This window comes from Neltuma alba, unplaced genomic scaffold (assembly GCF_004799145.2).
Source record: "Neltuma alba isolate B1F8T4 unplaced genomic scaffold, ASM479914v2 tig00011015_pilon, whole genome shotgun sequence".
In the NCBI taxonomy this organism is placed as follows: domain Eukaryota; kingdom Viridiplantae; phylum Streptophyta; class Magnoliopsida; order Fabales; family Fabaceae; genus Neltuma; species Neltuma alba.
Window position 1 is genome coordinate 128,113 of NW_021635768.1, and position 27,215 is coordinate 155,327.

Here is a 27,215-nt window from a genome sequence, read left to right on the forward strand (position 1 = left end):
GTGGATTTAAGATACGTCATGGTGATTTTCAAGATAATTTTTCATTTGTTATTTTCATAGTGTATAAGGCAAGTGTAGAGTATATTGATGATTCAATATATCTAAAAGATATGTCGGAGAAATATACTTAAACAATATTATATGATAACAATACATCATGAATAGTTCGACTAAAAGAAAGATATGCTCAGAAAGCATTAGAAATACTCTACTTGGAAAATCAGAATATTCTAATAAGATGAAATGACAAGAGTGATGTTGTCATTAAGGGAGTAAAAGTAACATTATCAACAGGGGCAATAAAAATCATGCTATAATCTTTTCCTTAACCAACGTTTTGTCCCAAGGATTTTCCTAGTAAGATTTTTGATGAGGCAGCTTCAATATGTATTGAGTACTTTTTTTTCTTCACAAGGTTTTTGTGCCATTGGGTTTTTCTTAGTACTGTTCTAATGAGGCACATTACTCATTTATGGACATCCCAAGAGGAGCATTATAAATATTGCAATATTAAGTATGGATGTCCGTAACCTTTTAAGAGTTGTTCTTTGACATTCCACACAATTCATACCAATAACCTACAACATGAATGGCTTCTTGGGAGTTTTTCATGATTAATACTCATAACCTCCAAATATTATAAATCTTACAATTATGTAGATTTATTCCTTGTTGTAATGCTTGAAAAAGAATTTAAGGACTTGTGGCCTATAAATAGTGGACATGTACCAAATTATTGTAAGTTTGGAATGAATAAAAGGTTACTCCCTATTTCTCCTCCTATTCTCTCTTATCTTCTCTATGTCTAATCCCAAATCTCTCTTGCATTTTCCTTATAAGTGCCTAGAAATTCCAGATTGCTTGAAAATACAATGTACTGTATTGACTGATTTTGGCACACATCTTTTACTCATAAGTCCATTTCCTCATAAGAGTCAAAGATTAAATCTGACTATGATCAGAATCCTATGAGCCATTGGTCTAATAAAAATGAAAATTGATCTTTTTATCGTTTCAGAGTTTTAAAATTTATCCCTAGATAGTTCTCACCGATATCCTCTTCACTCAAACCTTGAGCCAGAAGATCCCCAAGTTGCAAAATGCCATCATGCAATCTTACAAATAGCTCAGAATCAAAATATAGTTTAAATACCTGCGAAAAAGATTGCTTTTAGAGCTAAAATGGATAGAATAATCTGCTTTGTTTAATTCGATCGTTATGTTCCTTGTAATCCAGTCCACGATAATACATACTTGACTAAATGAAATCGAGTTTTTCCACCCCTTAAAATCAAACGAAATATAAAGATGGGCCTCGTCATCTGCACATTATTTGAAAATTAATGTGCAAATTCTTTGATATCTTTTTTTGGAAGGGAATTAACTTAAACTAATAAAATGAAGATTGTTGCCTGCCCAACTAATAATTTAACAATGATTGATCAATCCATTTAATTAAGTCATCTATATAAAATTCGCATTGTTGGTAATATTTTATGTTAATTTAAAAATTGAATCAACGAAACTTTGTATACCCAATTGGTAAACTAAATCAATTAAGTGAGTTCTTAAATATTTCGTAATTAAACAATAATCCACATCAATCAAAAAAGTAATCATTTCATCCGTCATTTGATATGATGAAAATTAAAGTTGAGATTTTCTCAAATCAACAATAAATATTTTGAATAAGTAAATATTATAAATAAAAGGGTTTGCGTTTTTATAGTGGAATACTGGAATATATTATAACTAGTCACATAATTAAATCAGAAATTATCAAATCTATGGCCCAATTGTAACTGTAAATCAATCAAATTAACAAAGGGTTCGTCATTATTTGAGGACGCACGTATTTATAGTTTTTGATATATATGATAAATTTATTTTGACATTGATTAATTTGTGAAATTAATTAAATCAACCACAATAAAATTAATTTGAAACATTTTAGTTGTCCATAACCCTAGATCCCATTTATATTCCAAGTAATACTGAAAATCTATGAGACTAGATCCACAAACCCTATTTCAATATGCCTTCCTTAAAATATACATATATGATATATCAATCAAAAAGTTTATTATTATCTTATGAGCTGCATATCATAAAAGCCTCTCTTTATGTATACATCATCTTATAACTCCGCATCAAAACTTGATTTAAAGACTAACAATAAAAGCTCTTATGCCATATTAAGAGATAATTCAACCAATAAAGTTAAATTATATTTATATATTTAGTAAACCCCGTCCTGATGACTAGTTTTATTATAATATCTAATATAAAACAAACTTAAAGTAGCTACGTTATCAATTGACTTCAGTTCGCTCTTGGCAGCGCTGCGAATAATGCTATATATACACTATACAGGATACACACCGTCTTTCTAGAATTAACAAAATCTGTTCATTAAAACATTATTTATTTTTAATATTAACATTTAAAGACTATTGGCTATTAATTGTAATCGTTATATGAAATTAATTATTTACTTACATTAATTAGTGTGACAAATAAATCAAAAATTTCATCTAGTGGCTTTTTTTGAATATTATAAGTTAATTAAATTAATCCCATTATGATTAACTTGAAAGATGAATTTGAAAATTTTTGGTATTAACTATGAAGAAGAGAGAAATACTTACATACTTTTGGAGTGTCACGTCATCCATACTCTCCCCAATAAAAATGCTCCAAGTGCCCTATTTAAATCTCTCTTGATTATTTTTCTCTCTCCGTGACCCATTATGATAGAAATTTGTGAGATCCACTAAAGGGAGTACTTGAAGCATTTTTATTAGATGTGGCATTCCAAGAGTATGCAAGTATTTCTGTGAAGAAATATATCATGATTGTATTTGCTGAGATGAAAATTAATCACTATACAACCAATAGTTTAATATTGATCTATCAATATAATTAATTAAGTCAGCTGTTATTGAATCACTTACAATTTTTATACCCGGTCGGATTCAGATTAATTGGTAAATAGATAAATCAATGGATATGAGTTCTGAAATATTTTGCAAATAAAAGTAACCAACGGGAATTAAAAAAACTAATAAATTTACCCATTACTAGTATATGATTTGAAAACTAAAGTTGAGATTTTGTCGCATCAAGACTAAATATTTTGAATCCGTAAATCTTATCACTAAAGACTAGGTATATTTGAAACGGAATATACTGTAATTAGCGTAACAGTTAAATTAAAAGTTATCAAATCTTTAGGTAGTTACAGCACAATATATCGTAAACAAATAGGTCATACCAACAAAGGATTCGGTAATATAGATTAAATTAAAGTATATATATAAACTTATTCAATATCATAAATTATAAATTTAATTTTATCCTGATACATTGGTTCTTTAAATCAACCTCAATAAGCCCTACCTAGGTCCTAAATTCTGAACCGCCCAACGAGAATAATCCTCAAGCATGGATCACAAAAGCCATTGCGTTCGTTTGAGGTCCTTGATCCTATCTTGTTTCGGGAAACCAAGATGCTCTCACAAACAGGCCTCAACAGCCTCAAATAATAATGGCGATATTCTTTTTCTTCCTCTTCATCTTCTTGAAAAAATCCTACTCACACTTGACACCCAAACCCTAATTCACTGCTCTTTTGTTTGCAAAGACTGGAATTCTTTTATTACCAGTCCTGATTTCATGTCTCGGAGCTCAAAACGAACTTCTGAATCCCAAAATGAAGTTATGATCGTTAAAGTTTGCAGATACATATTGAGCGAACCAGTTCAATACATGGAAACTTGTTTCCACGAATGTTATTCGTTGCATGGGGACAACGACCAATTAGATTTGTTTCATACGATGAAAACTCCTACGATTGATGGCTTCAAAACCGGTACAGTGGTGGGAACAACCAATGGGTTAGTATGTCTTGCTGATAATTTAAATGAAACATTTGTTCTTTGGAATCCAGCAATTGGAAAATATGTGATGCTTCCCGGACTCATGATTACTTGGAGGATAAAAAGATCAAACGCAGGGTTTGGTTTTGACAGTAGATGCAATGATTTTAAGGTCGTAAAGCTTATTCATTGTAATCTTAAACTTTATATGGCTTTTGTCTTTTCATACTCCACATGGTCATGGAAAGCCCTCACTAGAAGCACTTGTCCTCTTCCTTGTAGATGTCGAGTCTATAAGTTGTCATCTCCCACGTTATTGAACGGTGTACTTCATTGGATTGCCTGGAACATAGACAGATGTTACCAATTCGTACTTACCTTTGATCTGACACATGAAGTGTTTGGAAAGATATTGTTTCCCGAGAGGATTTCAGAATTTGATGGCCGTGTTTCTATATTCACAGTAGGCGACTCGATTGCTCTGTCAAAATTAGTAATAGGAGACTCACAAATATTTCGCAAGTGGTCTGTTTGGGTTATGAAGGAATATGGAGTCCATGAGTCATGGATAAATATAGTCAGATCAGAAGAGCATTTTAATAACGAACCAAACCAAGTTCTGATTCCAAAGTACGTCTTAGCCATAAAGAAGAATGGGGACATCATAGTAGAGATGAAAGATGGACAGATTCTCAGCTATGATCCAATAACAAGAAGAACGAACAATGTACATGGAGTTGAAGGCCTTGGAGTTATAAAAGATAGGATTTTTATTAGTTATCATACAGAGAGCTTGTATTTATTAGAAAAAAGAGCTGGTGTTAATTATGATCCTGATGTTGTTTTTTATTCGCACTTATTAGCAGGGCCAAAGCCAGCTCAACATTTCATGCATAAACACCGCCGGATAGGTAGAATGATTCAAGCTTGATATTATGTAATGATATAAATACCAATGTATTGTTATTAGTATCATCATTTTTATTATAATATTATGCAGCAATATGCATGGTTAATTACGTTTTCCTTCTCAACTTTCTTTCCTGATATTTTAATGCCAAGTAATACTTGTAATATAGACAGAAGCTTACTGATGAATATATGTACGTGTTAAAAGTATACTTTTGGTTCTAGTGATAAATTAAAGTACTTAGAAACCCCAAATATATAGTATTTTTGGTTTAGGAACATTATCTTATCTTCATAAACACATTGTCTTAATTAAAAGATTCAGACTAAATCAGACTGACTATATATATATATGATCAAAATCTTTAATTAATAATTATTACCACTGGTGTGAGTATCTCATGATATTTCAAATCGTTTAGTATGACGTGAAAATCACCCTCCATAGTCATGCTGATATACAAGATGATGTTACAGATGGATCAGTGTGTGTGTGTGTTTGTTTTGTAACATTTAGGAAGAATTCACAGTTAATTAGACTCAGGTCCACAAGTATAGTTGTATAGTTAGGTAAAGCATAAAGATTTAATGAACAAAGTAAAATTGTATCAAAGGATTATTGATTTTGAACGTGGTTGTGAATCTTAAGTAGTTATTTTCTAAATCAAATTTTGGATCACTTTACTTTAGTTCCATTTGGTATTAGAAAAGTGAGGTTAAAAGCTTTTAATTAATGTTTATTACTCTTTTATCTTATACCTTCTATTTATTAAAATTTTGAAATTTCAGTTCTCCAATTCTTTAAATCAAGTTCATTAAAATTTTTCTTCTTCTCTCATTCCCTCCATTTCCCGGGTACCAAACATAGGGCTAGTGTTTTTGGTCCACAATTTTGTAACAGCCCTTAAGCTTGTTGGCGATGAACTTGTGGTTGTGGGAGTTATTATAAGTTAGACAATTTCTGAGGGCATATTGTAATCCTCCTGGGGATGGACTTAAGTATATATACAAAGCACATAGGATCATAAACAAAGGCTATTGGAAAATGTTGCTTTAATTATATTTACCGGTGAGAAAGTTCTAACATAAGAAATTGAATTTTGTGCTTTTTCTCAGTCTTTATCCATTAAAAGAAAAAGTTGACCTTTTTCTGGTATAGTAAATATAAGCTGTTGGAATAATACGTAAAATATGGTGGTGAATAGTGAATTATATGTTGCTGCTGTAATAATTATATTGACTATTATCCATTTCTAATTTCAGGATCCATTAGCCCAGTCCAATAAACTTTCGAGTGAGCCCATGGAACTTGGCCTTTTTTTTTGGTGGGGGCGATATTACAATATTGGATTATCTCTTCAAAATCTACCAGTGTTTTCCCAAAATAAAAAATGAAAAATAGATCTACCCTCTTAAGTTGTGTAAATATAAATATGCACATACAAAGTATAATACCCAATATACATTAGTAGTGGATATTTTGATAATAGATATTAATATTAATAATATCAGTATTTCGACAAATTATTCATACCTGCATGCATCTAATACTATATATGAATTCTTCATATGTACAAATCTTTGAAATTAACCAACAGAATTTGAGTCCAATAGAACAAACTAATTCTTCATGAACCAAAATTCTAATTTATATGCTCATGTTTAGGGCCAGACAATAATAATTTAAAATAGTGTTTTTTATGGGAAGATTATCTCTTCTTAGTAAAAAGAATCTCATATTAAAATTTCTAAAGACTTCTTATGTTCCTAACATCTAAATCTTATTAAAATACATGGAGAAATATTGAATAATATATATAAAAAAAACTCACAAAGCCTAGTAGAATTTGTGGGGGATAATTTAGAGAACTAAAAAAATGGTTTGGGGTTTGAAAGGAACTAAATTCTCAAATAAACGTTATACTTTATATTGATAATTTAATACATCGAAAATACTTCATTCCCTTTACAGAACAAATGACAACAACTCCTCTGGTCCTCTCAATGATTAAAGTTAAGGGTTAAAATAAATACATATTAAATATTGATGAAATATTCTTAAATACTAATATATATATATATATACAAAGTTTAATTTTTAAACAATCATGATTGCTACAAAAAATCATCATTTAAAACTAACAGTTCTAAGATTAAAATGACTAAAATAATATTTTTTAAACTAAAGTGACTAAACTGAAATATTATATAAAATTAAAGGCCTGGATACTTCTCTTATCCTATTAATAAGCCACTTACAACATATTTTACACAAACTAAAAAAACCTTAAAATTCATCAACTTTTCTTTAAAATTCAAAGACTTTTTAACTTTATCCCTATTTAATATACATTACACATACAACTTGAGAATAAAGTCAATACAATAATAAAAATGAAGGGTAAAATTGTACAATTATATGAAAAACTTTTCTATCTACCTTATAAATAAGACAAAAAAATTTATTCTCTCTCTATTATAAATAACACTAAAGGAGTTTGTATTTTAACCTAAAAGATAAAAATGACTGATATAAAATCAGAAACAGGCAAGACCCTACTTTGATCAGAAAATAATCTTTCTGGGGCTGGAATGAGTCCACTCCAAGTCAGCAATTATAATGACATTTTAGATGATTGAAGATTCTGACCTTATCGATAAGGTTAATTAGGCAAATAGGATGATTATAGCTTGGAAGGGAACAAGTTTGAATATACAATTTGATCAAACTGAAGATTCCACAGGCTGGGTGCGGGGTGTTTTGAACCCACGTGGCCCATCTAATTAATATTAGTATTTAATTATACCCTTAATAATTAAACTAGTGGTATCAACACAGCCTCCTTAGATTGCGAATTAATTAAATATTTAATTAACATACCGCGTATTGTCAAAACTGATAAGTGATGGTAGGAGTACATTGGACCCACGTAAACCCGTTGGCTCTTATTTATTGCTGAATCCCTAATTTGCCCACAGTATTTAACAATTTGAGCTTCTAGTATGTGCCTCCTCCTAACAATCACAGATATCAATTATCAAATATATTTTTATATTGAAATGAATTTTGTCTTACATAACCAATAAAATTTTCGGAAAATTTGGGAAAAAATACCTCATTAAAAATTTTAGCGGTTAAAAGAATCTCGTGAAAATACTGGTATTCTATGTGAATAAAGTTTTCAAAATATCGGTCTTTTCTGTGTATAATAATTAATCAAGTCCTTCTCACTAATAATATTTTTAATGAAAATTTTTCTCTAATTTATTTTATTTTTTCCACCATAAATTAACATGCATGCATTGGGTTGAACCATACATCTTAATTCAAAATATTGAGCATTTTTAATTTATGTGATTTTCACATATTCTTTTCTTTTAATTTATTTGTGTAAATTTTTTTCTCACATCAAGAAATTTTATCACTTATCTTTTTTTTTGAAAAAATGTCAGAGTTAATCTAATGATTAAAAGTATTAACACAATGTGACCAAATCCAGCCTCCAACTCCAGCCTTTAATTACCTGTAAATTGACTAATGGAAAACTTGGGCTCCGAGGCAGCCTCCATGGGTGCCTCAGAGAGAGAACTTGTGTTTCATTTTTTGTTAACCAACAGTACTCTTTCATTAAATAAATTGGACCACAAAATTAATACTACTTCTGATGCTTAACATAAAAATTAGTTAGAGAATTGAATTTAATCTTAAATATAAGATCTGAATACCTTTTATTTCTCAAATTAGAATTTTTCTCAAAAATATCCTTATTTATTATAAGAGGTTCTTATCAAAGGATAGTTCCAAACTTTCAATATACATGATTATAGAAGATAGTTTAGGAAAGTAGATTAATTTAACTAATTTTATTAATATATTTATATAAGTTATCTGTTCTTATATTAAGCAGTGGAGTTAGTATAAATTTGCACCACATGTCTATATATTAAAAATTAATTTGGCTCCTCGCCTCCTCCATCACGTATGTGTCTATATATATATATATATAAAAGCCAAACGCTGCACATCACATTTAAGCATAAGAATGAGCTTCTTCTGGGTTTAACTTCTCATGTTATGCCTAACAGAAGGAAGTTGTGAATTCCAAACTCTTCACTATTTAGAGCATGTTGGAATAATTTATAAGTAGTTTTTTAATCATAATTTACAGAATACGAGGTATGAAAGAAAAATTTTAACTCAACTTACGTGAAACGTGTTTATAAGTGTTTTCAAACACTTTCACAAATAGGTGTTTAGTTTTCTTCAAATGTGCTTTTTAAAAACAATTTTATGTAAGTCGAGATAAAAATCATGGTTTGGTTTCTACTCAAATACCTTTTTAAAATGTGTATGTGTGTTCTATAATATGGTATTAACAAGGAAGGAAGCCTCCTTGCACTATAATTTATTTCTAAGAATTATACTCTAGTATTACAATTCATTTCTCGCTGATTGTTTCTTGTTTCTTGTCCTATCAAGGTTATAGCCTAAATTAAGCCGCCTCCAGGCAGGTCGGCTTAGCCCACCTAAGTGGTTCCGGTCAACCCCCTAATTTATTTGCCCTTTTTAAAATTTTTTTTTCATATCTTCTTTATACAACACAGAGAAAAATATAATAAAATTTCTTGTTTCTCTTTACAATATTTAATTGAAAATACCAAATAAATTATATAGATATTTTTTAATTTTTCAAATAGGATAATACGTTATAATATAATTATTGTAATTAATGAAATTAAAAAAATAAATATAGCCATGAGGTTTAGCTCACAAATTGGCAAGCTAACCTATCACGGTTTATGGGCTAGGCGATGCAAGTTAAAAAAAAGCCCGCCTTCAATCATGTTTTTTTTTGTTACTAAAACATATGTATCTTTCTATTAAAAGCAATCTTATTTGAGGCACTGTTAGGCACTAAATGTGAGCACCTCTTCTAGCGAGGATTCAAACCTTGATTCACCACGTTGTACTAAACCCTTATGCTAGATTCAACCCTGTTGGTGCTTCAATCATGTTAGTTTTTAGCCAATTTGAACCCATCATTTTTCTTTTTTGTGTGGTTGCGCTTGTGGGCCCAATTTAAATTACTAAGCCTCTATAGATTGGTGGGGGAGAATATTTTTCATTGAAAACTAATCTTCCTCACAGTACTTAATTAAAATAAAAGATGGATCTTTCACAATTATGTTTCAGTTCTCTGGTTCGATGCTTAAGGGGGCAGAAACTGAAATCGCCCACACCAATTATAATTTAGCATAGTACACAAATTATTTCTTCCAGGAAACGAAAAATAAAACGCCAAAGTAGGCTAATGGTCTTGTGGTCTAACAATAGTATTTGCTCCTTTTAATAACCTGCGTGCTATCACTTGTAAATTTTTTAAAAAAGAAAAAAAATGCCAAAAGGGTGAAGCTAGCAAAGTTTATTTACAAGAAGATGATTTAATGTTTAATATTATAAATTAATTTGAATTTTTTATTATATTGAATTTTTGCTCAAAAAACACTACCTCTGGTCCTTAATATAAAAGCTAGTTGATTAATTTTAGTAAATTAAGAAAGTTTGTTAAGTTAGTTATTTATAACAAACATGAGTTAAATTTTCTATATTACTCTTGCTAATCATGTATATTAACTAGAATTACTAATTGATACAATATTTAACATATACAACTACTATAAAAATTACTTTTAAAAAAATAGATAAATATAAAAAATAAAATAGATTATAATCTTATATTTAGAATCAAATTAAAAATCAAACCAACTGTTATATATATTAAAGATTGGAAGTAATATTTCAGCAGGTGACGCGGACAGCATGAGAAGCAGCAAAATCACAAGACCGCAGGAAATCAAATAGGAGCTGATGACTATTTAATGAATTTAAAGGTGTACGTTGAAGTATGTATAATTTATGTAAGATAGAGGAAATGAAAAACAGGATTGGAATAATTAATAATATATAATAAAATAATAAAATAGGGACCGTAGATGAGAAGTTATGGTGGGAGGCCCAAACCAGAAACCGTTCGTTAGTTTTTCCAAAACCAGAAACGAGGAAAAAGAAGGAAACAAATAAAATATAATCAAAAATGAAAAATTGGAAAGAAGGAAACACAGATTCCCAAAAACCAGGAGCTACCGAAGTGGAATGATGACGTGTTGATTCCAACGAAATTGGGAAATATAATTAATATTATTATTATTAATAATATTAATGCGACTAAAGTTTAAATATCTTTTAGTCTGATGGGGACGCCATTCCCCCATCCACGCGCTCTCCCTTGACTTCTTCCCCACCTCTCGCCTTCTATCCTTCTCCACTCTCCTTTTTTCTATTCTTCCATCCTTTTTATATTTTTGAAAAGTGCTGAAAAGTTTTTTTTTAATTTTGTTTTCACTTAAAAATAATTTGAATTGGGGGGGTGCAATTCATTTGCAGCCGGTGTAGTTTTTTTTTTTAACCATGTATAACAAATTAATATATTTTGTTTTATATATAATTAAAGATAGGTTATAGAAAGTTGATGAAGAAGAGCTTGCAAATTGCATTTAGGTGCATTTCGATGGAGTATTTTTTAAAAAATAATTTTCCCTATATTACTCCAGTCATTGATGATTCCTTTTTAATTTTTCATATTAAAATATGTTCAGTTTTTATTTGATTCATATGATTATCCGATATGTATACTATCGAATAATTGAAATTCAAGTAACAAAGAATGGTTTTTCTAACCTCCAACAAGAAAATTTGAATAACTAGTTTTATTGAAGATAAATTAAGTTGTTTTTATTCGATTCGGACAGCCTGAAATATTCATTATATCAATTTTTAACAAAATTGATTTTAAAAATATTTTGGTTTGCATTTAAGTAATTTATTTATTTATTTTATTTAATCAAGGATTTCTACTTTTGAAGCTTAGAGCGCAAAGGATTTTTGCTTTTTCCAGTAAGTGTATTTTTCAGAATTTAAATTTGTGTTCTTCTTCTTACGGGTATAAGGTCGCTTGCTACCTTAATCAATACTTGTGTATTAAGGTAATTTATGGACCAAAGTCAATATAGGTAGCTCAATTTGGTTCTAAAAATAATTTTATGAAATCAAAATTTTTAATTGAAAAATTAAGTTCTGCGGCAGGCTTATTAACGGAGTGCGCCCATTGTGTTTGAGGAAGGTTGTATTTACGAACCCAATATTTCCTGCAAAACTGGAGCTTCCAAACGAATGAAATAAAAACACAAATAGCATTTTCCAATTTGGACTTCGATTTCAAAGGTCAATGTCTCCTTTACAACGTAACTCAACTTTCTTCTCATGTTTATCTGCCTCCACCTTATCTTTTAACATATATAATGAGTACATTAGGTGTGAGAAATACAGATTTTTCTATTTAATTATTTGTATCAAAAACTACTTTTCTTGATAAAATCTCTTTTTAATACTTGCAATTAACAAGGACATATAATTCCATAGCAAAACTATAAATTTGCATGAGAGACAAATTAGATTAATATTTTATATTTAAAATTAAAATTAATTTCTGAACTAGTTCCTATATATAGAATTAGAAGGAGACAACTTATTATAAATCTTATGGCGCGAATGTAACTTTATCATTTGCATGGCTGTCAAGTACAGTTTGAGTTTGAATACTCGTTACCAAACAATTAGAAACATTGAATTTGAACTAAATAGATTAAAACGAGACGGTCAAAATTTAAAATCAAACATACTATATTTGGTTTTTAATATAAGATCTAGTTTGTAAAAGATTTAAATAATTCAGATATTATCGCAATGATCAAGTATTACGGCCTTTCTATTATAATGAGCATTGAAACTATACTTCTCAATGTATATATTTATATATATTTGATATTTTGTGCTATATATGTTATTCTCTCTCTCTTTGGAATCAAAAGCAGCCATATAATTTTGCTTTTGAAGAATGGGCTCATTTTATTAGCCTAATCACACTTTTTAATTTTGATATTCTTCTCATCTTTATCTTGAAGTAATCCTCGTGATTAATAAAGTATTAACCTACTCACATGGAATCGATTTGACTTGTCGCATTTCCCAACTTCTATTACAGATCAATAGAAGCACACTTTACATGATCTTGCGTTTTGCGTTTCTCTCCTTCTTTTTTGAATAAAATTGTATTTATCATTCATTAGGAAAGTTCAAGGAAGAAAATTACTATGACGTTCTAAAAAAAAGACTTAATTATCAAGAAATTAAATCCCAGTAAGTAGTGTAAAAAAAACTATTGTCATTTTTTATACTATAACCTGATATTACACGCTCGTCAATTATGTTAACAGATTTGGATGATTAAATCTCTTCCTTGAATCAGATAATAATTCCCCCAAAATACAATGATTAATCAACAAAAAGGATAGTTTAGCGTGATTTCTAAGCTGTTTTTAGGATTTTAGTTTGATCACTAATGCAAGATATTATATATTCACTACTTTGTTTATCACATCAAACATTTTTTTTTCTGAGTACTTTTATTTAATGCGCAAGGAAAAACTATTTTGGAAATAGCTATACTTTTTTTCAAGTTAGTATCTATGTGTTTTTTTTAAATCTTTAATATTTCTTAATTAATATCATTAAACCTTGTATAGATGCTACAAATGCTAATAAAACAAAATTATAAGAGCTAATATTGCAACCAAAAAAAATTAAATTAAATGATTTAATTAAGAGAAAAAACACATAGATATCAAATTAAAAATTGAGAGAAAATATAAATACTTTTAATATGGTTTTTCCTAATACGCAATTTTTTTTCCATTTTTTAAATATTATATTTAAATTTAAATGATGAAAAATCAGTAGTCAGATGCATGTGGCGTTTTTCTAATAGAATATGGTGTCAGTAGTTTGTACAAGGTCTGCACATGTTAAACTTCCCATGTTAAACGGTGCTAATAAGTTCTATTTACATGTATAAGATCCTTGATTAGTTCATTAATTAATTGGTCAACAGTTTTCTCGATATGCTTCATTTCTTATACAGTCTTAGTAATTAAATTAATTAATCATCGATCTAGGAGACAAATAGAACAAAACCAAGGAACAAAAGAGTTAAGGTATAAAAAGAGCGTGGGAATCCGAGACACGCTAGATTCGCCGATTCCTTAGTGCAACTTGTTTATAATTTAAAAGCAACCATTATATAATTGAAGCAATTTGAGCTTTGAGAATACGTTTGAAAAGACTTTTTCTTTTTCTTTTTTCTTTACAATAAGTTGTAAAATGAAAAAGACCAAACTAACTCTGATGCTATGATATACATAGATCGAGTTCGTAATTGAGTTTGTTAATATTGTTTATTCAATCGGATTAACTTATTTTAATTGATTTTGCACTACACAATATATATATAATATAATTTGTTTCATAAAATATAAACGTAATTATTAATAGTGAAACTAAACGGACACTAAATTGAAAGAATTACGCATGGAATTAGCTAGTCACGCTATTTAGAGATTTCGAAAATAAAAGATGTTATAAGTTTATATTTTATGTCAATTTTATTTTTTTCCAATAAATTTAATAATGATAAAAAAAAAAGAGGTAATGTGCTTAAATACCCTGAAAGTGTCCACGAAGAAACACCCAGCACCTAAAAGTTTTTTTTAGATCTTGTATGTCCTGAAAGTTTATTTTTATAGCAAAAATACCTTGGTTATCATCCGCCGTTAAGTTTGATAGTTAAATTACGTAATTTGACTGGTGTTTTTAACAATCAAACTTAACGATGGATAACGGTTCATGGAAGAAATGCTACAAAATAAAACTTTCAAGATATATAAGAGTCAAGAAAACTTTTGGGTGTTGGGTGTTTCTTCATGAATGGTTCCAGAGTATTTAAGCATGTTATCCCAAAAAATAACTTGTTTGCTTAAAGAAAAATCTTTACTATCACAACCACTTAAGTGTGAAGAGAACCTAACGTACTTGGAATTCTTTTTCTAACTACCCTACCATATCCCCTTCCTTCAAGTTTCTTAAGATTCCGTGATTCTTTTCCAATGGAATAATCAATGCTTAAACAGAGACTTGATTTATTTTCTGCCTTAATATATTAAGGAAAAAAAGCAGAATTCCCAGGGATATAGTCAACTATATATAGAGCTATGAAATCCAAAATTTAATTAAAATGTAACATTTTATTTCTTAAAATTAAAAAAATAGTACAAAAATTATATATAAATTACTAGCATAATTGAAATTTTATGTGGCTGTCAAAAATGTAGGTCTTAAAATTTGAAAAAAGTTTATGAATGACACAGAAACATAAAGCGTTACATATATATGCGATAATTTAGACTAAGTGAACATTACATATCGAAATTTTAATATCAAACAAAAATAAAATACGGGGAAAATGTTCACGTAATTCTCCAATATATTATAACGAGACATATGAATTTTTTTGAAACGCACACACACACAATCATAAAGACATTAGAAAATTAATTAACACCCCAATTTTCACTTACTAAAAAAAAAATAGTGGAGACACAAGCTCGTGGTGTGCTCCACCTTTTTCCTTTAATAGCTTAGTTTTGGATTGTCATCATCATTCGTGTAACCACACTAATTATTCCTCTTGTCTAAGACATTTAAGTTAATCCAAGTTGCACATATTGTCTTTATCTTATATCCTCTATGTCTCTCTCTCTCTCTCTATATATATATATATGATAGTTGAGTTAAGAGTAAAATAATTTGATGATGGGGAGGCATGTGAAGTCCACTATCACAAGTAGAAGAATCACATTATGTTATTGCTTTTTAATTTGATTATTATCATTTGTTGAATGAGACCAAACTATTAAATCAGGGTTTACAACTGCTACATGCATGCACCTAGACGTGTTAAAGTAAATTAATCTTTGATTTAAAAAATGAGACAAGTTAGGTTATGCATATGCATGTTTTTAATAAGTGATTTTAATTAGTTTATATACAATTAATTAATTAAGAGTTCAATTAGTTCACAACCATGTATATTTTGCTTTTTGAGATCAGTTTGACCAAAATAGCTAGCTTTTTCTCTTTTTAGGTTGAATGGCCTACATCCCAAAGCTCACATGCTACCCTACTGGCGTGCCATTGGAAACAAGTATAATAACAATGCTTAAATGAAATGCGTGAATGTAAGAAAACTCAATTTAGTTTAATTTGACGATATATCTATGCCTATTGGCGCTTCACAACATATTTTATTTATATAATTTAAGATTTTGAGGTAAAATAAATTAGGTCCTTCATTGATTCATAAAAAATAATTGTTTTGAATGACTATAATAGTGAATAGTGGCGAGCATATAATAGTGAACTCGGTACTATTGGTTGTTAATCCCTCCTAAATAATTAAGCCAATAAATTATCGTAGTATTAATTTTTTTAAAAAAATATATTGCTTTAATCAACCCATTTGTAGTTAGCAAAATATAATTTGTTTGCAAATACTATATTATTTTTGTAGAGAAAATACTGTATTATATTTTAATTGAGAGGTCTCATGAAATTACTTGTTGTTTAGTGCTGGAATATATTTGGAATATTTATCACGAAAGCGCGCAGAAGAGAAAACAAGAGGAAAATTAACTCATATGTTTAATTTAATGCAATTTGATTTTGTATCCAACCATACAAAAATGTATAACTCTAGCAATTTTTAATGTGTGAAAAAATGAACATTCCATATCTCCTTTCATGTAATTTGAAAGTAAAACATTGTTAAAGTTTTACCTGCAAATTATTATTAGATAATTTTGTTTATTAATTATATTGTATTTGAATATTTTCATTATATTAGAATATTCTAAATATTCATTTATAATATTTAAATAAAATATTCTAAGTGTAAGCGGCCAATGAATTTCACCAAGTCTTGTCGGCAAACAAAAATCACTAACTGTGTGTTCGGTATGAGGAAAATGGGAGGGAGAGGGGAGAAAAAAATTTATGAGCTTGATTTAAAAATTTGAAGAAGTGGGGTTTTAAAATTTTAATAAAGAAAATATGTAAGATAAAAGAGTAATAAAAATTAGGAAAAATTAGGGAGATGGACCTAGTGGCAAAAATATTTATGGAGAAAGATCTTAAAGATTGTATTTATTTGGAACGACCAAGTACTAAAATATAAACTTAAAATTACCAATTTGCCTTTAACAAAATCCCATATATTCTCTCTCACCACATCCTATAATTTTCTTTTTTAACAAAATAATTAAAGTTCATTCAAATTAATTCAAACTAATTGGAATTATAAAGTAACAAAACAATTCTAACTAATTAAATTAAATTCAATTAATAAGTAACACTAACTAATTTATTCGTCCATCATTTAAAATAAATAAATATATTTTTTGGGGCTTTCTGAATAATGAGCCAATCAAAATTAGTTGAATTAAAAATTAAAAAAAGTGATATAATAATAAATAATATATAACTTATCTATAATTAATAAGAATAAAAAATATCATGTAAGTTTAAACTTGAATTTTCTTACTCAAACTATTATAACTACTTTTATTATGACAAATATTTATTGATATAATGAATTTCTTATGTCACTTTTTATTTTAAATTTTTAATTTTACTAAGTAAGAGGATTCAATTTATTCAAATAAAATAATAGTATGAAATGGATGAATAAAAGTATGGAACAACTTTTTTTTTTTTGGGTAAATGGTAGAACTTTACTGTTTCAGGAAGCCTACAAAAATTATTAATTAAAAATAATGAAAAAATAAATTAACTAGTGTTGGCTATTAATTTAATTAATTAGAATCAGTGTTTGACTTTGAAATTTAAATTAGTTTGAATTAATTCAAATAAACTGTAATTGGTCTACTAAATGATATGAAAATTATAGGAGGTGGTGAGAGAATATAAGGATTATAGTGTGAATGGGATTATTTCAGTCTTTTTAAGTTTATATTTTAATATCTGGTCCTTCTAAATAATTAAGGTCTTAAAGATCCTTTTTAATAAATATCATTTTCACCTGGTCCCTCTCTCTAATTTTTCTTAAAAATTAATTAAAAACTTTTAATGCTGCTTTTTTAAGTTCATTAAAATTTTCTCTCTTCTGTTTTCCATTTTATTTTTCTCATACTAAACAGACCCTAAGTCTAGATTTAGGATTTTAATTAATCAGTCTTATTTGATTAAATAAATAATCTTAATGGAAAGTTATATATTAAATAGGCCGGTGACATCAGGATAAGTGAGAGCATCATTTCTTCGAATCATCTAACAATGGCGAGAGGTATTTTAAAGCCTTCCACTACTACTTTGAATTGTGAAATTTCTATTTGTTTATAGCTAGCTTTAATTAGAATACCAGTATGTCCTAGAATTACAACTAAACGTTTATTATATTTACGTACAATTTTATTCTTTTTTTTTCTCCAGTTGTAGTGTCAAAATCATTCGCTCATGAACTACCCTTTTCCTTTCTGAGAAAGATGAAGATTCGGGATGGAACTTCCAAATTAACCGTTTTGGCTTAGGCGTTTTTTAGGATTGGGAATTAGAAGGTGCACTAAAGTTCAAGTTATCTCAATCCACTCAAACCACTACTAAGAGTCTTGATAATTTTTGAAGTTACACTTACAAATCAACTTTCCACATTTACAGCACTATTACAAGGAGAGCTTTTAACGTCGGTCTGGTAGAGATTTTCGAGTCATTATTTAAGGGTGGTATATAACAACGTTGTAGTCCGTCCAAAATGTACATGGACATCAAAATGAATGATTTAGAATTAAACATCGAATTCTACTACCTCCTATTTTTAATATAAGAGCTAATTTAACTATCAATTTGATCCTAAATAATACTTCCAGTCCTTAATATAAGAACTGGTTGAATAATTTGAATATATTAAGAAAATAAATTATGTTAGTTATTTGTAATAAATATATATTATCTTTTTTAAAATATTCTTACTAATCAAGTGTATTGGTTAAAACTACCTTTATTATAGGGACTATCTTTAAAAAATAAATAAATATGAGAGATAAAGTAGATTCAGGTTTTATATTTAAAACCAAAATAAAAATTAAACAAAATCTTATATTAAGGACTGGAGATAGGATAAAATATACCAATTCACTTTGTCTTTCGTATTTATTCATTTTTTTTCAAAACAGTTCTTTGTAGTAACTGCACATATCAAATATTTCATCAAATGGTAGTTTTAGTTACTATATATTATTAGCAATAATATTTTAGAAAAGACAACACTTATTTATGATAAATAATCAACTTAACTAATTTTTTTATCAAATTATTCGACCAATTCTTGTATCAAGAACATAAGATAGTATCAAACTTTTAAACAGGACATAAATCTCTTTCTTTTAAGATACAACTTGAAAAGAAATAAATACTGGAAACCCGTGGTCCTCTATATCCATAGTGGGAAGTGACCTCGGATCGCCAGCTTAATATGGATGGATTCCAATGGAGGAGAGAGAAAGGTGTCGTATTCGGATGTGAAGGTGTCGTTTTGAGTAACACGTGGCAATCGAAGGGCTGTACACGCAGTTACGTGACTGAATTTGCATGCTTTTTGTTTGGTTGCCTCTGCATGCACTTTTGCAACTTGCCTCAGCTTTCAAATTACAATCTTCTCCCTCTCAGTTTCATTCCTCCACCTGTCAACAATTTCATGATGAAGAAATTGCAAAGAGAACTTACTACAGCAGCTTAATTTTTTTAATGTTGACCTCATCATAACTCAGCCCCTAAATTTTGATTTAATATTATTCAATCTTACAGTTTTAACCATTTATAACTTTACTAATATAGTTTTAAAAAATAAAATTATATACCTTATGAAAGTTAGGGACTACAATTTTAAATTATTAGAATTATAGAGACTGAGCTCTATAGATGTTAGAGTTTAAGGATTGAGTTGCTTTGAATTAAAGTTTGGGGATTGAATTACAATTGATTCAAAAATTTTATCTTATTCTAATATATATATATACACACTCTTTCGGTCCTTAATATATGACTTAATTTTTGTGTTGATTTTGATTCTAAATATAAGACATGTTTTTCATATTCATCAATTTTTCTAAATTACGTGGGAAGTGAACTCGGATCGCCAGATTAATATGGATGGATTCCAATGGAGGAGAGAGAAGGTGTCGTATTCGGATGTGAAGGTGTCGTTTTGAGTAACACGTGGCAATCGAAGGGCTGTACACGCAGTTACGTGACTGAATTTGCATGCTTTTTGTTTGGTTGCCTCTGCATGCACTTTTGCAACTTGCCTCAGCTTTCAAATTACAATCTTCTCCCTCTCCGTTTCATTCCTCCACCTGTCAACAATTTCATGATGAAGAAATTGCAAAGAGAACTTACTACAGCAGCTTAATTTTTTTAATGTTGACCTCATCATAACTCAGCCCCTAAATTTTGATTTAATATTATTCAATCTTACAGTTTTAACCATTTATAACTTTACTAATATAGTTTTAAAAAATAAAATTATATACCTTATGAAAGTTAGGGACTACAATTTTAAATTATTAGAATTATAGAGACTGAGCTCTATAGATGTTAGAGTTTAAGGATTGAGTTGCTTTGAATTAAAGTTTGGGGATTGAATTACAATTGATTCAAAAATTTTATCTTATTCTAATATATATATATATACACACTCTTTCGGTCCTTAATATATGACCTAATTTTGTGTTGATTTTGATTCTAAATATAAGACATGTTTTCATATTCATCAATTTTCCAGCTATCTACATTCATTGTAAATATAAGAAGGTTATACTTATTTGGTTAAGAATAAGAGAGAAAACAATAAGTTCAATTGATAAAAAGAAAATGTAGTAAGTTGAATCAACCTTGAAGTAATCAGGTCAAAAGAAAAGAAAAACCACGATGTAATTATTACTAATTAATGTTTGGCAAAAAAAAAATATTGGTAATTAATGATTAACCCAAAAGTTTTCTGAGTCCTTTTTCCTTCGGTAACATGTTAATTTCTCAGTCTTATTATAATTATGATCAAATCAAAAGACATAACCTTAATTAAGGCAGGCTTCTTCATTCTCATCGAATATGTAACAAACAGCCTATCTCTTTAGCAAATCTGATAAGATAGGAAACAAAAACTCAAATACGTACGTAAGCAACCGTAAACCCATTCAGAAACACCGATCGATCAATAAGGGCTTCAAAAATACATCGATCGAATCAATGAAAACAAAAGTTTTCAAACTATTATAATTGGCACAAAGAAATAAAACAAACTCAAACATGCATATATTGAGACTCATCGAAATCATTTTTCTTTTTCAATTCAATGTTTGTAAAAGTTTAGATAAGTTAGATTTCAATCTGGTTCATGATATTTCTCAAGAAAAAATTGCTACGAAGTCCCGAAAAAAGAAATATAAGAGGGGGCGTCGGTCTGCTACCCACTGCTGCTCCTTAATTTTGGGGCTCTTCCCAATATTTTTTTTGTGATTCTTTTTATTATTAGATTCTAAATAAAATTAGTGATATTTTATATCTTTTTGCAAAAAATGTTTTAGTTTTCAATTTTTTATGATTTTTAAAGATTTAGCACTTTAAATTGTTCTATTCTTTTTAACTGAGTGTTAAATCTTTGAAAAATAAAAAAAAAAAAAAAGACTATTTTTGGCAAATAAGATATCAAAATTTCATTCATTTTATATAGAATCTAATGGTAAAAAGAATCACAAAAAAAAAAAAAAAGGGACGACCCCAAAATTAAGAGGCAGCAGGGGGCAGCACCCAAGGGGCAGCTAATCATCCTCCTCTCAAAATATAATTACTAAAAGGTTTCACTGACAACGGAGCAGCTTGCAAAGATTAGTTTCATGATATGAAATGAAAACTGTTCATTTATTATTAAGACTTACCAGTAATTATTTTCTTTTTTTAAGATCTCATTATAATTCTCTCATTTGTCAAGCTCGCAAATATACTCTCAAAGCAGTATACGTGACACCATCAATAAGGTTTTTACATTGACAATAGAATTCAAGCCGGCATCCTTATGAGATATGATTGTATTTTTATGGATTAGATCAGCTTTCGCAATGCCTCTTATTAATATCTAAAAAGGTGCTTATAGATATATTTATAAATTATCTATTAATTAATATGATACTACCTTTAGTCTTTAATATAAAAGCTCATTTAACTTTTATTAGATATGATTGTATTTTTATGGATTAGATCAGCTTTCGCAATGCCTCTTATTAATATCTAAAAAGGTGCTTATAGATATATTATAAATTATCTATTAATTAATATGATACTACCTTTAGTCTTTAATATAAAAGCTCATTTAACTTTTATTTTGATCATAAATATAAGACTCCAATTAACTTTGTTTTCATATTTATATATATTTTCTCAAAGTAATACTTATATAATGATATTTCCAGCTAATACACTTGATTAGTAAGGATATTTTAAGAAAGACAAACACTTATTTATTACAAATAATTAACTTAACTAATTTTTAATCTACTTAAATTAGTCAATCATTATTAAAAGGTTCTTTGGACTAAGGCTTTATCAGAGTTCGTGAACAACCAAAAACCTTGCTATGATATGAATGCATGCATATATATATTCGATTTGCTCGAAGTGGTCCCTTAATATGCTGATGAGTCTAAGGAAGTTGGTGGTGAAGACAAGGCATAAATTGAGGGTCACGTTCAATGTTCCTAATTCATGGACGATGTTTTGTTATACAACTTTACAACTATGAGAATTAATTAGTCGAACGCAGAAATCTTGGGAAAAAAAATGTACAACAGCAACATAGAAAGTCAAATTCATGGAAAGCAACTAGCTAGCTGCTTGATGGAAGACGACATCATGGATCATAATTCACCATGTTTTTTGGTTCAAACGTTAACCTTTTGTCAACTGCTGATTCAGTTCTTGTCCTTCTTACCCAACAAAAATTAAAAGCCACCGTCTTTCCTCCAAAGTCTTAGGCCGCCGCTAGCCCACAATATTCCATACCACTCACCTTCTTGTACTATATTATCATTATATCTTTTACTTTTTCATTCCAATTATGCTCTAATATCGTATCATGTGCTTTTTATATTTTTCTAACGTTTAATATAATAGCTAACTAATTAATTTTAAAATATTAAAAAAATAGTTAAATGTAATAACTTCTTCAAAACCTTTTTAGTTATGTGCATTAGTAAAATATATCTTTGGTAGGAATATCTTACAATCAATAAGAGTATTATAGAGAAAAAAATTATAAAGACATAATAAATTTACTTCTTATATTTAGGATCAAATTAAACTTCTTAATTAGTTCTCGATAGAGTGCCTGTATATATATTATTAATTTATTAATTATTAGCATTTAATGCACGTACACATGCCACTAGAGTTTCTTCCATCACCACCACAATCTCAAACTTTTCTCAGTCAACTTAATTGGCTTGATGTGAGAATGTGTGGCTGATTTGTATACATCGTGTGGGGAAAATCCTACGCTAGTTTCAAACGATTCAATTTGTTTGCTTTTTTGTTGTCATTAATATATGAATAAAACCATCATTTAAATTGCGAATATTAACTACTTGATTATATATAGTTGCAATAATTTAAGTCCAGCTGTGGTTAAAAATATTTTATTTTGTCGGGAAAAATTTTCATTTTAAATGTTTACTTCTAGCCAAGATCGATATTCCTAATTTTAGTTTTGATTAAATTAGCGGCGCGGCTCGTACATCAAAACCGTTTTTAAAGCCGGTAAAAAAAAAAAAAAAACTCTCTCTGTTTTTTTGTTTAAAAAGTGAATTAAAAGCCAGAATAATGATGGCAAAATGAAGAAACGAGTTACATTATTTATGAATCTTGCACGTTTTTGGCTCTCTCCAAGTTCATGCATTCTTAATTATTATACTTTAATCTAGTTTTAATTTTTTGTCTAAATTGTTGCATTACTTAATAATAATAATAATTCCCCCGGCCTAGCTAGCTAATATGCACAGGGTCAAAATCTGGTCCCCAGAAAGAACAATAAAATTGTCAATAATTAATGTAGTTATAATGATATCTTTATTCACCCTATTTTACACAAGAAGACATGTTTCTTTGGCGTTATCTGTATTGTAAAGTTTCAAATTAAATTACAGAAAAGAAACTCGTTACTGATACATTAGTTTTTTATAAGTTAATCCGTAAAACCAACATTGATCGATCAATTATTGGCTTATTATATAATTCTTGCCTTTTTTTAATTAGAGCTACTTAATTCACTTGGATAGATTAAAAAAAAATCAATACTCATGTATAACATTATATTATATTCTATATTAGTTTATAATTTAGATAAATTAGTTTAAAAAATTATAAATACAACTGACAATAAATTAAAGTCTTCTATTTATGATCAAACTCAACTTTCTCGCTTGTGCATGTTACAGATTGATAGGATTATTAATTATTAACCTCTTGATCAAATTATTAGGCACTACATATCATAGAAAAGATCTTTTACGACAATTAAAATGGACTTTTTATGACGGTTTTAGAGGCATTGTTTATGCCGTTAAAGTAATAAATTAGAAAATTTAACAGCGGTTACAAAACTGTCAAAGTAAGTAACTTTTTACGATTGTTTTTGAGGTGTTTTACTTTTCTTATAACTGCAGTGAATAAGCGTCTTGAAGAAATTTTTGTAGTGGTGAGAATAGGAGGGAAGTAAAGTAAAGTGGTTTGGGAGCATAAAAAAAAAGGAAAAATACCAAATGAATGGGGGAGAACACGTATATCCACCTGTAGATGGCTCTAATCTTAATAAATGAAATTAATAAATGAAAGCTTGATATATAATTAACATTGCTTGAGGCACTTAAACAATTCCTAGCTGGGCAACGTTGTTGTCCTTATATGATAAGCAACACAGATAGATTCTTAATTAGTACAAATTTTATACCTAAATTGACCATTCCCCCCCACCACCCTAAACGAAAAAACCATTGGCTTACAGTGTTTTCTTCCTTCTCATTCCGCCCACAGTCCCATACCTAAAACCGGAAACCGGTCGCCGGTTTTATCCCCTAAGCCGCTTTTTAATTATCCTCCTCTCTCACCCACACACACCACCATTTCCCGAAAACCAGGAGCTTTCTCTCTCCTCTCTCGCTCTACATTTTTTAAAATTAAATAAATAAAAAAATTTGCATTTGCCAGTGGGCCTTATTCCTCAATATGTGGCGATTCGACCGCACTCTGACACCTTAACGTGCCTGCCACGCGCCTCTTTCTTTCCTCCTTAAATTTTGTACCCATTTGCATGCACCCCTACTGTCCCCTTATCATGCTAAATTACCGTCTGCCCCTTCCTTTGTGAGCCTACCTGTGGTAGATTCCGTGATTTTGGATTAGAGCCGAGGGTGGTTCTGGAAGGGAAATAAGCCACCCTGGCGATCGTATCGGTTTTCTGATTTCACAGTAGAGGTCAGAGCAGAGTGTCCTGTGAGGTGTTCCACGTCAGGAACGCCCCAATAAGAGGGGGTATCTGAGTCCCCATGGTTGGGAGTTGAGAACACGCGCTGTTGTTGAGAGTGGGTTTTGTTTCCCCTGTTTTCTTGCTGCCCTAATCTCCTTAAATCTGGAAACCCATTGTTTGTGGTTTGATTTAATACCCAAAAAAAAAAAAAAAAAAATATTTTAAAAAATAAAAAAAGCTGCGTCCGCAGCACCTGAAAATATATAACCTTACCCACAGCCCCACCTTCCCAATTCACAATCCCACAATCCTCAATTCTCTGGCACCTTCTTCTGCTTCTTCTAGTTTGAGAGGTTGCAGTGAGAATTGCAGTATAAGGCCGTGTTTGCAGTGGATTAAAAGCCCTGAGTCTCAGGCGAATGCTACTGTGTTTCTCGCCAAGTTCTACGGCCGAGCTGGGCTCATGAACCTCATCAACGCCGGTCCTGAACACCTTCGTCCTGGTTAGTTTCTTTCTAATCCAGTTGGTTCATTATTTTCTTGCATTTTCTTTCCAAATCCGGGAAAGTTTGATTGTCTGTATGGAGTTTTGATCTGTGTTTGTTTGTATGTTGCAGCGATTTTTCGGTCTTTGCTTTACGAGGCATGCGGGCGGATAGTTAATCCGATTTATGGGTCCGTCGGTTTGTTATGGTCCGGGAGCTGGCAGCTGTGTCAGGCCGCCGTGGAAGCTGTCTTGAAGGGCGCTCCAATCACGCCGATCACCTCCGAGGCGGCCACCAACGGGAGGGGCCCACCTCTCAAGGCTTACGACATACGCCATGTGTCCAAAGACGAGGCGAACTTGGCCGCGTCAAGCGATGCTCAACGAGTCGTCAAGAGTCGCACGAGGTTCAAGCGCTCCGTCGGCGGCGTCAAGCCGAAAGCCAACGACAAAGCAGAGACCGGCTCGTTAACCGTTAAGCCTGCTCCGCCAGCACCCGACGCTCCAATCAATTCCTGGACCGGTTGTTGTGCTGCTAAACCGGCTGTGAACCGATCGGGAAGCCACGAGTCATCGCTGAGCCACCAGTCGGAGGCAGTTAACGAGAGCAAAGAAAGCGAGAGCATGATCTCCGTGGAGACCGCCGAGACGTCGATCCTCTTCCGAGACGAGCCGGAATTCACCGGCAAGGCCAGCGGACGAACCGTCGAGGAAACAACCGATGTAGGCCTAGAGTTAACACTAGGATTCGAACCGACATCGCCTGCGAACCGCGTGGTACCGGTGAAGAAGAGGAAGATCGAGTTCAAGGATAGTGGGAACTGGTCATCGTGCAAAATGGACCTGGGACTTGAGTTATCGGGTTGAACCGATCCAACTGCTAGTCCACCAGTTTTGTCTTAAATCGGCTTTTCTCAGTGTGTTTATTTTAGATAACAGAAACAAATAATTTGCTTTCTTTTTTTTTTTGGGTTGGACCTCTGAACTCGGTGTTGTACAAAAATGGTGGTTATGTGGGGAGGAAAAAGAGAAGGACAGCGGAAAATGAGGGGCTGAATTGGAAATGAAATCCTTTTTTCTTGCCTGGTGTAACGCGGTGTCGTTTTTCTACTGTGTTACTGAGGGGAAAAGGTTCTTAATTAGGAAGAAAGGACGTGATATAAATAAAGCAAAACCAGTTAGGTCAAGTTTCTTATATTTATTATGTCAAATTTTTTAATTATACATATCATGTATTTATTTTTTGTTTATATGAATTTATAATTAAATATTATTAAATGATAATATTTAAAAAAATATGACACATGATAAAGTGTGATCAGAAACTTGATATAATAAACATAAAAAATTTGATTTTTTTAAATTAAAAAAATCGAGCTCAATCATAAGATGTTTTTAACAAAGTAG

The 27,215-nt window shown here is 30.1% G+C and overlaps 1 protein-coding gene across 1 annotated transcript in view; it reads left to right on the forward strand.

The window, feature by feature from the left end:
* The window catches only part of LOC114760739 (LOB domain-containing protein 41), a 35,832-nt gene extending 8,831 nt beyond the window's left edge, over positions 1 to 27,001 (forward strand). Inside the window, exons 3-4 of the mRNA XM_028950032.1 lie at positions 25,670 to 25,827; positions 25,942 to 27,001. Coding sequence (XP_028805865.1) covers positions 25,670 to 25,827; positions 25,942 to 26,675 — 892 coding nt within the window. The 3' untranslated portion in view covers positions 26,676 to 27,001. The remainder of the gene's footprint in view (positions 1 to 25,669; positions 25,828 to 25,941) is intronic.
* The last annotated feature ends 214 nt before the right edge of the window (positions 27,002 to 27,215 follow it).